This window comes from Canis aureus, chromosome 12 (genome assembly GCF_053574225.1).
Source record: "Canis aureus isolate CA01 chromosome 12, VMU_Caureus_v.1.0, whole genome shotgun sequence".
Lineage (NCBI taxonomy): Eukaryota > Metazoa > Chordata > Mammalia > Carnivora > Canidae > Canis > Canis aureus.
Window position 1 is genome coordinate 57,051,963 of NC_135622.1, and position 15,980 is coordinate 57,067,942.

Sequence of the window (15,980 nt, forward strand, 5' to 3'; positions counted from 1 at the left end):
TCTTCTAGGGATTTTATGGTGTCAGGTCTTACATTCAACCCTTTAATCCATTTTGAGGTAATTTTTGTGTATGGTATAAGATAGTTGTGCAGTTTAATTTGCCTGTAGCTACCCAGTTTTTCCAACACCATTTATTGAAGAGATTGTCCTTTCTCCATTATATGTTCTTTCATCTTTTTCAGCGACTAATTGTCCATATAGTTAGTGTTAGTTTATTCTTGGGCTTTCATTTCTGCTCTGTGTGTCTGTTTCTGTACCAATACCATACTGTTTTGATTACTATAGCTTTGTAGTATAGTTTGAAATCTGGGAGCATGATATCTCCAGCTTTGTTTTTCTTTCTCAAGATTGTTTTGGCTATTTGGTACCTTTTGTGGTTCTATACAAATTTTACATTATTTGTTATAGTTCTATGAAGTATGCCATTGGAATTTTGATAGGTATTGCTTTGAATCTGCAGATTGCTTGGGTAGTATGGACATTTTAGCAATATTAACTTCTAATCCATAAGTAGGGAATATCTTTCCATTTATTTGTGTCTTCAATTTTTTTTTTTCATGAGTGTCTATAGTTTCCAGTATGCAGGTCATGCAGGTCTTTCACCTTGGTTAAATTTATTCCTAGGTATTTTATTCTTTTTCATTCAGTTGTAAATGGGATTATTTTCTTAATTTCTTTAGACTGTATTTCTTAAAGTCCAAAGCTTGGCGAAATTTGATTGGACATTTGAAGAGAGAAAGGAAGATGTCTGACTAGCAAAAAATAATACTGAATGTGTATTTTCTTTTTAAGTAATTTCTATACCCAGTGTGGGGACTCAAACCCATATCCCTGAGATGAAGAGTCACATACTCAGCCAGACACCCCATGGGATGCATATTTTAAAATGACATTTTTTCAGGAGTGTGTGAGTGGCTCAGTCAGTTAAGCATTCGATTCTTGATTTTGGCTTAGGTCATGATCTCAGGTTGTGAGATGGAGTGCAGCCTCGGGCTCCGTGCTGGGTGTGAAGCCTGCTTAAGATTCTCTCACCTAATCACCAAATATGTACATACATAAATGACATTTTTCTATTGGCTAAAATAACAAAGGAAAACATAATAGGATCATTCATATATTTTCTGGCAGTAGGGAACAAGTTAGGGCTGTTGGATATGGAGCCACTGGGCAATTTCATATCAAAGTGGATTGATATTTAGCAAGAACAACATAATAAAATTTAAAGACTTTTTTGAATATTTGGAAGTTGTAACAACTTTCTTTTTCCTTTTTTGTTAAACAGGATGGCTTAAATTCCTTGGTCCTTGATTTGGATTTTCCTGCTTTGAGGAAAAACAAGAATATAGATAATTTTTTAAATAGATGTGAGTAAACTTTATATTTGATCCTATCACTATACTTTTGATAAGATTAATATTAGAATCTATAAATTATTAACCTTAAGTATTTTTTAGTTTTCTATTTGATTTGTTTAAAGACTAGCATTCTTTATTTTCAAAGCAAAACTGCAGAACTTAGTTGCAGTTTGTAAAGTAGGTAAAGTTCAAGATTTTGTATGAATTATTAAGACTGATTTCAGGGTAGGTTATTTATGGCAGTTCAAAGAGAACTTTTAAAATAATGTTAACACTATTAAGACTCAGGTTTACATTACCTAGGAGACTTAATGAGCTTTATGTTTGTGTAAATCTAGACATGTCAATCTAGCTAATGAAAGATAATGTGATGACCATTATTGTCATATATGCAATAACAATATTTCCCAGTATTGATGTTGCAGTGAAGATGTAAATGAAGTTGAATTCTAAGAATAAATTCTCAAAATAATTTAATATGTAATTTATATCAACACAGTAAACCTTTTAAGTTGGAATTGTCAGAGACTGGGCTATTTTCATAATTAAACAATTTTGTCTGTAGTTACCATATCTACAATATGTGATTACTATGCAAGGAAGTAGGCAACTAAAAATTTATTATTAAAATTAGCCTTGCAAGTAATTTCACAGCAGCTCTCTGCCATGATTTAGAATGTACTCTAAGACTGCACAGGTCATCACTGTTTACCTGTTACCCTGCCAAGCAACAGAGTCAGAAATGGAGTAGCTTACATGCTGCTTTTTGGTAGTCAGTATTTTTTGTTTTATATGTGTTAATAAACCATAGAGTTTTGGTTCTTTGATGTAGAGTTATTATGTATGTTAGATTTTTAAACAACCTTTGAAAACTGACAGATTTAGCTAAAAACTAAACCTAGTTTCTTTAAGAATCTGTTTACAAATATAGTGATTATTTAAAAATATTGCTTATAAATACGATCTTTTTTTATTGCAGATGAGAAAATTGTGAAAAAAATCAGAGGTCTACAGATGAAGGCAGAAGACTATGATGTTGTAAAAGTTATTGGAAGAGGTGCTTTTGGTGAGGTGCAGCTGGTAAGAAAGTATTGTTTTCTGTTTTTTTTTTTTTTTTTTTTAAGACAGGGTTTTGTGAAATATTATCAGAAGCCTCTGTGTAGATCTTATTTTTCTGCTCAGCCATCCCAGAATTAGTTTTGTCTTGGTCAAGTCATTCCATCTTAGAGAAGCTGAGTGTCTTTATTTTTGAAAGGAGGTACTTGCAAGCTATAAACACTGGATCTCTTCCAGCTCTGAAACACTGAGGTTTAGAATATATTAGGCCAACTTGGTTTCACACATGACCTGCTTAGCAGTTAATATTCCACAAGACCTATTGTGTTTTTATTTAATGTGTTAAGATCAATAACATTTCTGCTTAGTTAACTGAGACTTATTTAGATATATTAGAAACCTAACAAAGACATTTTAATATGAAATTTATCTTTGCAGGCAAAAGTGGTACCAACTGGAAATATAAACATTTCACACTCTATCACTTGAGTATGAAACTCCGCTGCTTTTGTTTTTACAAATTATTGTATTTGGTTAAATAATGGGTTTAGATTCTGCTTTTTTTTTTTTTTTTTAAGATTTTATTTATTTATTCATGAGAGACACAGAGAAAAAGAGGGGCAGAGACACAGGCAGAGGGAGAAGCAGGCTCCAAGCAGGGAGCCCAATGTGGGACTCAATCCCAGGACTTCAGGATCATGCCCCGGGCCGAAGGCAGGCACTAAACCACTGATCCATCCAGGGATCCCAAGATTTTGCTTTTCACTCATTGGTGTTTTACTCTTTTTGATGGAGCTTGAGAAAAGCAGTGCTCACTGTTGTCAGCATGTCATGACAGACTAACTTGTTTTTGTCTTCTCTTTCATTTCTTTTTTCTTTGATAGGTTTATTGAACTTGTAGATCAGGGTAGTGTAATAGGTGTGATATAGATCAATCAGATATTTGAAAAAGTCTGATGTACTTGAAGAGAACATGGAAAAATGTCAGTGAATAAGGATATGGGTAGGCAGCTTTATAACTAATTTAATATCTGTATTCTAAGGAGGCTGATAAAGGCATAAATGGTACCTTGGACAGAGATCCGCAGGGACAGGTTTTAGTGTTCTGTCTTCTCCTAGTCAGCATCCTTAATGAGGCATTTATTGTATGGAGGCAATGGTGACATGTTGAATAATTTTGCAAATGAGTTAAAACTGAAGTATGAGGATGATTTCAGATAATAAGCTGAAATCCAGAAATCATCAATTGAGAAGGTCATTGGGCCAGATAGAAGAAGTGAAATTTAACCAGAATAAAGACCTGTACTTAGCTGTGTAGAACTCAAGAAATCGATTCCTTAACAGTAATTATTGTATTTATTACAATTAAAGAACAATTTTCCTTGAATGTAAACCAAGCAAGACTCATTGGTGATTTGGCTGCCCAAAACAGTAAAAAAGGTTTGGATTGCTTTGATAAAGATTTTTTTGATTTTGAGATGACTGTGCCATACTGCATCTTTTTTTTTTTTTTTTTTTTTAAGATTTTATTTATTTATTCATGAGAGACAGAGAGAGAGTGGCAGGTTCCCCATGGGGAGCTTGATGCAGGACTCTCCTGAAACTCCAGGATCATGACCTGAGCCAAAGGTAGACACTCAACCACTGAGCCACCCAGGTGCCTCTTTACTGCATTTTATTCATTCTGGATGCTCTATTTTGAAGGGCAGATTGATAGAAGGTACTTGAGGGTGAAATGCTCAGGGACTTGAAACTGTGCCATCTGAGGTGTGGCAAAAGGAACTGAGAAGTTAATATGCAATAGATTTGAGGAGTGGGCTACTTTTGATTTTGTTTGTTTGTTTTGTTTTGTTTTGAGTCAGTGACAGTGGTAAAGCTTTGCCTAGTAGACTACCCATGGGAAGAGAGTCAGAGATTAGATTTTGTGACTGTTGAGTTGTGGAAAGCCCTGTAAGATAGGGGAAATAAAATAGTTGAATCCTACATCTGCCATAGTCTAACTCAAAGATCATGGTGAGTATAGACAAGATTCTCAATCACCCTGAGTTACAAACTATAGAATACAGATGATAATATCTATGTAATGGGGTTCTTGTAGGGGATTAAGTGAATTAAATAAATCTAGGTGTAGTGTTCCCTGTTTGTTAACTATTGTTACTATTGCCTATTTGATACATAGATTCATACAACAATACATTGTTTTTTCATACTCAGGATGTAGTGTAGATAAAGATACTCAAAATTGGAGTTATGTTTTTTTTTTTTTAAGATGTTATTTATTTATTCATGACAGGCAGAGAGAGAGAGGCAGAGACACAGGCAGAGAGAGAAGCAGGCTCCATGCAGGGAGCCTGATGTGGGACTTGATCCTGGGTCTCCAGGATCACACCCCTTGCCGAAGGCGGTGCTAAACCGCTGAGCCACCGGGGCTGCCCCTGGAGTTCTGTTTTTGGTAGGAAATACGACAGATCTTAACTTGTCATGTTTTTATGGCAGAGTCATTGTTCTGTGTTAGGTGAATTTGATCATTCAACTTCAGTAAATTCAAGAAAGAAAAGGCTTTTATTTTTGTTGTTAATTTTCCATCCCAAATTTTGTTTTGTTCACAAAACATGCAGAAACAAAGTCACATGTTTTTAAAAATGAAAAATATTTTAACATTCCATTAATCTGATGACCTGACCCAAGAACTTGGAACATGTTTGTTTTGGCTTTAGCTCTCGGTTCTGTTACCTTTGGCGGAGACTTTGTAAAAGGATGAGACTGAAAAGCAAAAGTCCAAGTTCTTCTTCCATAGTCTTTTATTAAAGTTGCTTTGTATGTTGTAGATAAATTAGTTTGACAGATATGAGGGCAGTGTTCTACATTTGGCATATCTTTATGATTATGTTTTTCTAGTCATCTGAAGAAAATTTTACAATAGTAGGTGCAAATTTGTCTTTCCTTGTGAAATACTTTTTGGGCCAAGTTAAAAACACATTACCACAGAAGGCCCGGCCCGCCAGTCAGTTTCGAAAAGAAAATTCTTGTTGTAAAAGTAACTTTGGTATGTCACAGTAGCCATATCATAATATTTAAGACTTAAGAGTCCAAGTACTTACGGTTGAATTCTAACTCTGACTAGCTGTCAGTGCAGACAAGTTACTTAATCACTCTATGCCTCCGTTTCTTATCTGTTAAATGATAATGATGATACCACTTATACCCCATTGGGTTACTGGGAGAATTAAATGTATTTAAATTTGGAACAGTTCTTGGAATATAATAAGGGCTTAGTAGATGGTAACAGTTATCCATCCATCAGTGAATATTTAATAAGGATCTGTTATGTTTCAGAAGCTGTGCTAGCCTCTAAAGATGCAAGAGCATAGTTTTGATCTCTCTGCAAGAGGTAGCTTTGTGGAGGAGAAAATAATTTTACTTTAAAGTGCAATATTTTGGGATCCCTGGGTGGCGCAGCGGTTTGGCGCCTGCCTTTGGCCCAGGGCGTGATCCTGGAGACCCGGGATCGAATCCCACATCAGGCTCCCGGTGCATGGAGCCTGCTTCTCCCTCTGCCTATGTCTCTGCCTCTCTCTCTTTCTCTCTCTGTGACTATCATAAATAAATAAAAAAAAAATTAAAAAAAAATAAAGTGCAATATTTTCAAATTATAATAAATACAATGATGGAAAGATCTGGATACTATGAGAAGGAAAATGGAGGGATGTGCTTAATTCAGGTGTGCGTATCTCTCTGTGAGAAGATGACATTGGAGTTATGATATAGAGGACAAACAAGGTAGCCACATGAAGAGGAGGGGCAGGGCAAGAGTGAAAAACTGAGGGAATAGCATGTGATGTCATGAGTCAGGAAAGTGTCAAATCATTTAGTTTATTCGAACAGATTTCCTCACCTGAAAAAGGCTTTTTCTTACGCATTGTAAAGTTTTATAATTCTGTGGGCAAAATTTGTTTAGCTTATTGTCTTTTTTCCTCTCTCTACAGAGGTGATGTATATTTATGTTGTTATATCACGCATGAAAAGTCTGTGATGTAGATGATTTGATATCCACTATTGTTTTTGGATTCTACTCTTTTTGGATTATTTATCACATCTCATTTTTATGAAAAATAATATTGTTCAGTACAGTATATTAAGAGCAGTACTTTGGAAGAATAGTCAAAGTCAACTACTTTTGTTTCCATTCTACAATATGTAGATTTCCTATCATCAAAGCTTTAATTTCCTTATCTTATAGTAGCACTAATAATAGAACTTAAGATTTTTGTGAGAATTAAATTAAGCTATGCATGTGTGATACTGGGACCTGGCACATTGTAGGTATTAAGTAAATATTATCTGTTGTCACTTTTGTCAGTTTCTATGCATTTATGAATTTAGATGTTTTAATTTTAAATAAATAATCAGAAGTCTTGCTCTAATTTTTATATGTATTTGTATGTGTTGGTTCACTAGAGCTTCCATAACAAGATACCACCAACTGTGGCTTAACCAACAGAAATTTATTTTCTCAGTTCTGGAGGCTACAAGCTTGACGTCAAGGTGTTGGCGGGTTTGGTACATGTGCCTGATGTGTCGCTCTGTGTCCCAATAGCCTGTTCTTAGAGGGACACCAATCCATCAGATTGGATTAGGACCCACTCTAATAACCTCATGTTAATTTAATCACCTCTTTAATGTCCCAGTCTCCAGATACAGTCACATTCTGAGGTACTGGAGGTTAGGGTTTTAAAATATAGTGGGGTTGGGGTTGGACACAGCACACGTTCATTCCATAATTGTGTATATATGTTGGGATGAACTTTTTTAGTGAGGTTACTTTTTGAATAGATATGCGTGCTTACTTTGTTTATGGTTATTCACTTACCTTGGACATAAATAATCCTCTTTGAAAAGAAAGTTACAAATTCTAGCTTTACAAATGTCTTCTTAAGGTAGCTATTTAGTCTTCGTATCTGTTAATAGAATATATATTGTTCTTTAATATTCCCTTGGTTAATTGTAGCAGTTTTTTAAAAAGGTTCTTAAAATTTATTAGAGGGGGCAGGGGCAGAAGGAGAGGGAGAAGCAGATTCCATGCTGAGCAGAAAGCCCAACTCAGGGCTTGATCCCAGAACTCTGGGATCATGGCCAGTGCTGAAGGCAGACACTTAACCAGCTGAGCCACCCAGGTGCCCCAGCAAATGTTTATTTAACGTCTGGAACCATTATAAGCACTGACAATATACTGTATAGGTAAACTACTCAGACAAAGCACCTGCATTCATGGAGCTTTTATTTTGAGCTGGCCACTGGTATAGTTTCAAAAAGAAATTGTGGTCTAGGTTCTAAAAATAGAGTTCTAAGTTAACTTTCTTAAGCATGGTGCATATTTGTTAGGAATTACCTAATAATAATTAGGTAATTTTGGAGGAGATGTATAAAAACAAGATTTCATGGTTTGTAGTGGAATTATTTTTAGTATTTTTGATTTTGAAGTTGTATCTTCTTATATTTGAGTTGGGGACCTTATCTTTAGCTGGTTTTGTGATGTTACCTACTCATTTTTCTTAACTGAAGCATTCATTGGGGCACTTGGGTGGCTTAGTCAGTTAGGCATCTGACTCGATCTTAGCTCAGGTCTTGATGTCAGGTTCATGTTCAGCCCCTGAGTTGAGCTTCACATTGGGCGTGGAACCTGCTTAAAAAAAAAAAAAGTGCTCGTATTTTTCCTAGTGGTAGTTTTATGTAAAAGTATGTAAATTAATATTTGAATGCATTCTCGCTCTAAAAGGTCTAAGTTGCTTAGAATTGGGTAGAATAAATTGTGAAAATCTCGTTTTATCATGTCTTTCTTTCATTTTCAAACATAAAGGTAACTAGTCTTTTGGTATCCCTTTAGTGCTTTGATTATTGTAAACATTTGGGAACTGTTAACAAATCTAGGGCCAAATTATTTTCAGTGGATATATATATTTTATTGTAATTGTTTTCATTCTAGGAAGTTAAAACATTTCTCTATTGAGTTATAAAAAATGCATCAATGCCAATTATTCTCCATTAAAAATTCTTTTATTTATACAACAGATATGTTCATAGTAGAATAAGAAAGTAAGTGATCATGATACTTTTTAAAATTCCTGCTTGTCCCACTACGGAGAGAGAACTATTTTTATTACTTTGATGTATAGCTTTCTGACTTCTGTTTCTTCTAAAGATATGCATAGCATATGGTTATCTTCTGTGTATTAAGGGATATTATATATGTGGTTTTGTAATTTGTGGTTTTTTTGATGTAACACTAAATAATAATACACACTTTATAGCAATTACAATATTCCAGGCAGGCTTCATTTTTTTTAACTTAATTTTTTAAAAAAGATTTTATTTATTTATTCATGAGAGAGAGAAGCAGAGACATAGGTAGAGGGAGCCTGATGCGGGACTTAATCCCAGGATCCCGGGATCATGCCCTGAGCCGAAAGCAGATGCTTAACTGCTGAGCCACCCAAGTGTCCCTCCCAGCAGGCTTCTAAGCAACTTTTGTATAGTAGATGTTTTGTTTAGATAGATGTTGTTACTATTCATGCTCATTTGACAGACGGGGAAGTTCAGATAGAATGAAGAACCTGCCAAAGTTCTAACTTCTAAGTGGTTGAACTGAGATTTGAACCTAAGGTGAGGATTCGGCAGTTGATTTTCTTTGTTGTATGGTCATAGTCATTTTTCTGTGCCAGTAAATACAGACTTTGTATGTAACCTTATTGGCTGCATGGGGTTTCACTTTCTTCTTACTCAGCCTCCTACTAGTATATTAGTATTCAATTCTTTCTTGAAACACTATTCTTTCCTATGTTACTGGTTCTTCATAGTTTCTTTAGTGGTTCATTCTCCATCTGACTTCTAAATATCATAGTTCCAAAGGCTAGGCTCTTGTTTATTTGATCTCTGTTCTCTCCTAAGTCACTCTACTATTGCTGTGGCTTTAAATGTAATCTATATGATGTCAAGGTTCAGATTCATAGCTGCTACTCAGAATTTTCTAGTTTGCTCTCTCAACTCATATCCATGATGGCTTATTTGACATCTCCATTAAGATGTGTCGTATCTAAAACATGTGAAATTAGAATGCTTGATTCTCTCTCTAACTTATCCACAAAGATGTAACACATCTTAATAAATGGCTCCACTATCAACCCTGTTTTCGAGCCAAAAAATTAGGAATCCTTATTCTCTTTTGGTCATTTCTTAAATTTAACTTTCCAGTTAAGTCCTGCTCATAACAGTTCTCCACTCTTTTTTTTTTTTTTTTTTTTTTTTTTGGCGTTCACAGTCGCTGCTGTTATCCAAGATACTCTTTCCTTCCCAGTCAGGTATGAGCATCTCCTTTGTATCTTAATTTGTTTTCCATTTCTGCTGACAATATTTTCATCATTGGATTGTTGAGTTTGGAATGGCAAGTGCTATTGAAGAAACCATCAAGACCATGCTTATTAAATCTGTAATTCATGCTATCCAGGCTCAGGTGGACTCACATTACTGTTTGACTGTTTTCCCCATACTTCATATTCTTGTATTTTCATGTATCCCTCCTATCCTACTCTCATTTTGAGTGTGGGTATATAGTAGAATCAATTAGGGGTTTTTCTAACATGTTTTGTGTTTTTCTTATTTCCCTTCTTATATAATAATATATAAAGGTTAGGAAATACGGATCTATCTGCTAATACAAACTGCTGCCAATTTGAACTTTTCAAAATATATTTATTGTATCTCGTTTGCAATTCGTGGCTCCCTTAACTACTGAATGAAGCATGACCTCTTCATCCTGGCCTTCTGGGTCCTTTTTTAAGATGTCACCAATATTATCTTTTTTTTTTTCCACATTTTATCTTTTATCCTTATTTTTTGTTATGCTGTTCATTCTGAGCAGGCTACTCATTTCAGAGCATGCTCTTTGTTTTATTGTCTGTTTCTTCAATCACATTTCACTTTCTCTCTGTGTTTTATTTTTATTTTTTAAAAAATTTTTATTTATTCATGAGAGACACAGAGAGAGAGAGAGAGAGAGAGAGAGGCAGAGACGCAGGCAGTAGGAGAAGCAGGCTGCATAAGCAGGCTGCATGCAGGAAGCCTGACGTGGGACTCGATCCCAGGTCTCCAGGATCAGGCCCTGGGCTGAAGGCAGCGCTAAACTGCTGAGCCACCGGGCCGCCCTCTGTGTTTGTTTTAAAAGAAAACTTTTTCCTAAAAAAAAAAAAAAAAAAGAAAACTTTTTCCTGTTACTCTCTTTCCTACCCTTTATCTGTGTGTGATCTTTCATCAGCATCTTTTAATTTATAATTTTATGTAATTTACCGTATTATGCTTTGTACTGTAGTTTCTGTGTATATTTCTTTGGATCCTTTTATGTTGTGAATTTTTTGAGAGTAGGAACCATGTCTTTTTTTTTTTTTAATAAAGATATTTATTTATTTATTTGACAGGGACTGAGCACAAGCAAGAGGAGTGGTGGGGAGAGGGAGAAGCGGGCTCCCTGTTGAGCAGGGAGCCAGACACAGAGCTTGATCCCAGAGCCTAAGGCAGCTGCTTAACTGACTGGCGACTAGGTGCTCTGGAACCATGTCTTTCGAATACTTTTGGCATTCCCATCAGGGGCTCGTAGCTACTTATCTGAAAATAGTTTACCAAATCTGTGGAGATTATCTTTAGTCAAGTACATAGTTTAGGAGCCACGAGAAAGGGAGAGCCCTCACCATGTAGTGATTTGTCAGTCCAACTGTAGACATTGGTAAGTGATATGTGTATGCAGCTAGATCATATCTGTGATTGGATTTTTCGTGTCTTTTTATATCCTGTACAATGCAGAACCTGAAACATACAAAGTTTTTATTGAAGTGACTTGATTATGATCCCTCATGATCCCTGGGCTCAGATGCTTCCTGGGATCCAGTGTGCTAAAGAGATACAGGCTCTGTGACAGGACTTAAGGCAGGTATGAGATGAGGGTCTTGGCTCTCCTCTCCCCCACTGGCTTGCTTTTAATTTAATTGGTTTAATCTGAGCCTCTAAAGTAGAATCAACTAGAAGGAAAGAGTATAGGGGAAATGATTTTCTAACACTTGTCATGTCAAGTCAAATTTTTAGTTCCTTTTTTGGAGTAAAACAGGCTTTTCTCTGGTTACAAAGTTATTTCTGAGTTGCAAGAATTATCTCCTTCCCTCTGTGTTATTGTAATTCCTGTATTCCTTCATTCAGTCTTGGCTGCCACAAGCAGGCATGTGTAGTAGTGAAAACCTTAGCAGCACACACTTAACTACTGCTGTCCATCAAGCTGGATTTTCTTATAAAGATAATCTATTGTAATTTTTGATATTAAAAACCAAATTGAAAATCTCAAATGGGGAATTTGGGCTAGAAGAATTTTTGAAAGCTTTTTGTCCACAAATGTTCTATGAGATCTAGGTCCATTTTAGGATTTTCCAAGCATGTCTTGTCTGTAGCTATTAGACTTAGGGATGTTTCATCTACTGAAAAGAATTTTTTTTTAAAGAAGTACATAATTTGCTATAGAAAATACAAATAAGCAAATATAAGAACATGGAAATCAGGGCAGCCCCGGTGGCGCAGCGGTTTAGTGCCGCCTGCAGCCTGGGGTGTGATCCTGGAGACCTGGGATCGAGTCCCGCATCGGGCTTCCTGCATGGGGCCTGCTTCTCCCTCTGCCTGTGTCTCTGCCTCTCTCTCGCTCTCTCTGAATGAATAAATAAATAAATCTTTAAAAAAAAAAAAATGGAAATCACTCAGAATTCTGTTAGTTGAGATAAAACCCTGTTAACTCTTTGGCCCTTTTTTGGTGTTATATATAGAGAGAGATGGGTGGGGGTGGGAGGAGGCATCTAGAGAATAGGAACAGTTTTTTTTTTTTTTTTTTTGTTATGTACTCAAACTGGTGATGTAGGTGAAACACGTGTAAAGGTTCATGATAGTATGAACTAAGTTCTACATTTACCTATAGTGGTATTAGATAACATTTTCATTGAGTATATTCTATGTGCTAAGTATTTATATTTATAGTCTCATTTTATCTTTGCAACAGTTCTATGAGATTCTTACATAGATGAAGTTCTGAAACTTAGGTTAAGTTAGTGGCCCCATAGTTCATAAATAGCTAGGATTTTCGCAGTTTTGTTGACATCTAAATCCATGCTTTTAAGCAGTACTCTGTACAACGTGGTAATGAATAGCTCCTATATCTGGCTGTTTATCCATCCATATTGAATAGAGAAGGAACAAAGGAGAGTGTACAAAGATGCTGAGGGAGATTATAATAGAATCATTCAGAAAGAGACATCCTGAGGAGAAAGATCAGTGGAAACCAGCTTTTCTAAAGTAACAGCGCTTTATTGTAGTACTTTGTAATATTAGGCTAATGAATTTTAAAAGTATGAGGTAGATGTTTGGCATGAATACAACTATTGCCTCTTAATGTTTGTTGTATAAATCAAGTCAAAGGCTACAAGCTGGTGGTTCCTAACTCTTGTGTTTTGAGCCAGTTAAGTGTCCTATCCCAGTAGTTTAAATCAAACTCAGGCCTCATTAAAACATCTACACAAAATAGTCTTTATTTATTAAAAATTTTATAGTTCTCACATAGACATAGCTATAATTTTGTTCAATTTGTTGAATTGGATATTCAGCATTTTGCCAACCACAAGGCAGCCCCACAAATGAAAATTAATTTATACTCTGCCTAAAGGAGCTTTTGAAGCAGACATGTATATAACTAATTTTAATATTAGATTGTGGTAAGTGCTATAGAAGCACACAGAGAGAAGTACTGTTGCATAAAGAATCAGCAAAAGTAAAGTGAATAAACATGTTTCTTGTGTTCAGAGAATTATACCTATGATGCGTGACATTTTGTGTATTTGAATTGTTTTTTTGTTCTAGGTTTGTTTTTATTTGTTTATTTAATTCATATATAAAAGATTAAAAATGGCGCCTGGTAATCTCAGCTGGTTAAGCATCCAACTCTTGATTTCAGCTCAGGTTATGATCTCAGTGTCATGAGATTGAGCCCCATGTCAGGCTCTGTGCTAGGTATGGAGCATGCTTAAGGTTCTCTCTGTCCCTCCCTCTCCTTCTGCACTCCCCTCCTCAACTTGCACTCTTCTCTCAAGAAAAGAATTTTTTAAAAAATAAATATTTAACTATTTTCTGTCAGCTGACAAACATCTTTTAGTTTCTGTTTATAGCTTTGCTTTAAATAATTTTTTAAAACTCTTGTCACAGTATGAGTCAAGGACTAGTAATATTGTAGTATATAGTAATTGGCTGACCCTTAATGTTTTATGGATTGCTTTTCTAATGAAATTAGGAAACTTTCACAATCTGATTTGTTCCTGGAATAAATGAAGATTTGAAGAGTGACATAAGTACAGAAGAAGGAGTACCTTAGCAGCCTCTTTCTAATAATACGTTAAATATGTTTTTAAATATATGTAACATTTGACAGCATTGCTGGAATGAGCATTTGCTTTGAGCTAATTTGCTGATTTGATCCAAACAATTAAAAATCTGTCTGTTGTCGAGGGGATTTCTGGTTTTCAGATGAGGATCCTTTATCCCCCTCACCAACCCCGCAGTCCCCTGCCCACCACCCATGTTTTTATATTGCTTTCACATATGTTTGTTTTCAGCATTCTATAAATGTTCTATCAAATAAAAGGAATTGTTATTCCAATTTAGTAATTTAACTAGATAGTTAGATAAATAGAATATGTGACCCTCATCATAACATTGACCCTTTGCATATAGGCTTTTTTTTAATGTAAAATTAAAGCTTACTGATATACTTCAAATTGTAGCATACTTTAAAATGAGAAGTGATGTAACTTATTGATATAATAACCAATAAGGGATATATCTTATTGATATATGATTTATATAATATATAGTATCAATCATTAATTGATCAGGCAGTTTTCCTTCTGGACTGTATTTTCTTTATATCCACAGCAATATTTTGTTTATTATATCACATACTGAGAGAGAATGTTAAAATTTCCATCTGAAATTATGGATTTGTCTGTTTCTATCTTTAGTTGTTACTTTTTGATTCACGAATTTTATTTATTTATTTATTTATTTATTTATTTATTTATTTATTTATTTATTTATTTATTTAAAAGATTTTATTTATTCATGATAGAGAGAGAGACAGGCAGAGGGAGAAGCAGGCTCCATGCCCGGAACCCAATGCGGGACTCGATCCCGGGACTCCAGGATCACGCCCTGGGCCAAAGGCAGGCGCCAAACTGCTGAGCCACCCAGGGATCCCCTGATTCACGAATTTTAAAGCTCATTTAATAGATGCATACATCTTTAGAATTTTTATGCCTTACTAGTGAATTATGCTCCTTTTATCTGAGTTTATCCTCCTTTTTTCTTTGCTTTGAAGTCTATTTTATCTGTTACTAATATTGCATTGTCAGTTTTCTTATCCTTGCTGTTTGTGTGGTAAATCTTTTTTTTGTCTTTTGATTTTCAGTCTGTTTGGTCTTCATATATAAAATATATGAGATAAAGTTTTTCTTTTGTGATCAATTCTGATAATTTCTGCCTATGAGTTGGAGTGTTTAGTCTCTTTATATTTACTCATGTTTTATACTTTTAAAATTGTTTTTCAGGCCCTTGAGTCTCTGTTTTTTTTTTTTTCCATTTTGTCATTTTTCTCCTTATTCTTCAGATTTGATTTGTCTTCAGGTTTACAGACTTCTCTTCTGTCTCCATCCTTTATTTTTAAAATTTTTTAAAGATTTTATTTATTTATTTATTCATGAGAGACACAGAGAGAGAGGCAGAAACCTAGGCAGAGGGAGAAGCAGGCTCCTCACAGGGAGCCTGATGCAGGACTTGATCCCCAGACCCGGGGTCATGCCCTGAGCCAAAGGCAGACGCTCAACCGCTAAGCCACCTAGGTGTCCCTGTCTCCATTACTTTATTAAGCCTAGTGTCTAATAAATTTTTCATTTTTGTTATTTTTCAGTTATGGAAATCCAGTTTCTTTTTTATAGTTTGTGTTTCTCTGTTGATATTCTCCTCTCTTCACTCATTGTGACTACTTTTTCCTTATTTTCTTTAACATATTTTCCTTTAGTTCTTTGAACATATTTACAAGAGATATTTGAAGTATTTGTTAGCTGTAAGTCCAATGTTTTGGGGTGGTTTTCTATTGACTGCTTTTTTCTTTGATGATGAGCCCCACTTTCCTTTTGTGACTAATAAATAATTTTTAGAATACATACTCGTCCTTGGAGATCTATGATAGAGATTTTTTGTTAGTTTGTTACTTTTTGTTGACGTGTTGATTTTCATTCTAATAATCTGTCCAATTACCTGATGATCATCCTTAACTTGTGCACACTGAATTTTATACTTCGTGCAAAAAGACCAGTTGTTTCCCAGGTCCTTTTAACTGGTAGAACTGATCCTCCAAACTCTGTTCCCCTTTTGATATTTAAGGGATTGGTGTTACTAGGTTTTGTTAGGTATTGCTCAAGTACCATGCTTTTAGCGCATGGT

General features: G+C 35.1%; 1 protein-coding gene across 13 annotated transcripts in view; it reads left to right on the plus strand.

Annotated features, from left to right (window-relative positions):
- The window catches only part of ROCK2 (Rho associated coiled-coil containing protein kinase 2), a 141,435-nt gene that overhangs the window by 59,737 nt on the left and 65,718 nt on the right, over positions 1–15,980 (plus strand). For all 13 annotated transcript variants that reach the window (XR_013349773.1, XR_013349774.1, XR_013349772.1 and 10 more), the window contains exons 2-3: positions 1,283–1,364; positions 2,335–2,435. Coding sequence is in view for 7 of the 13 variants with exons in the window: in XM_077844117.1 (XP_077700243.1) it covers positions 1,283–1,364; positions 2,335–2,435 (183 nt within the window). In the remaining 6 variants the exon portion in view is untranslated. The remainder of the gene's footprint in view (positions 1–1,282; positions 1,365–2,334; positions 2,436–15,980) is intronic.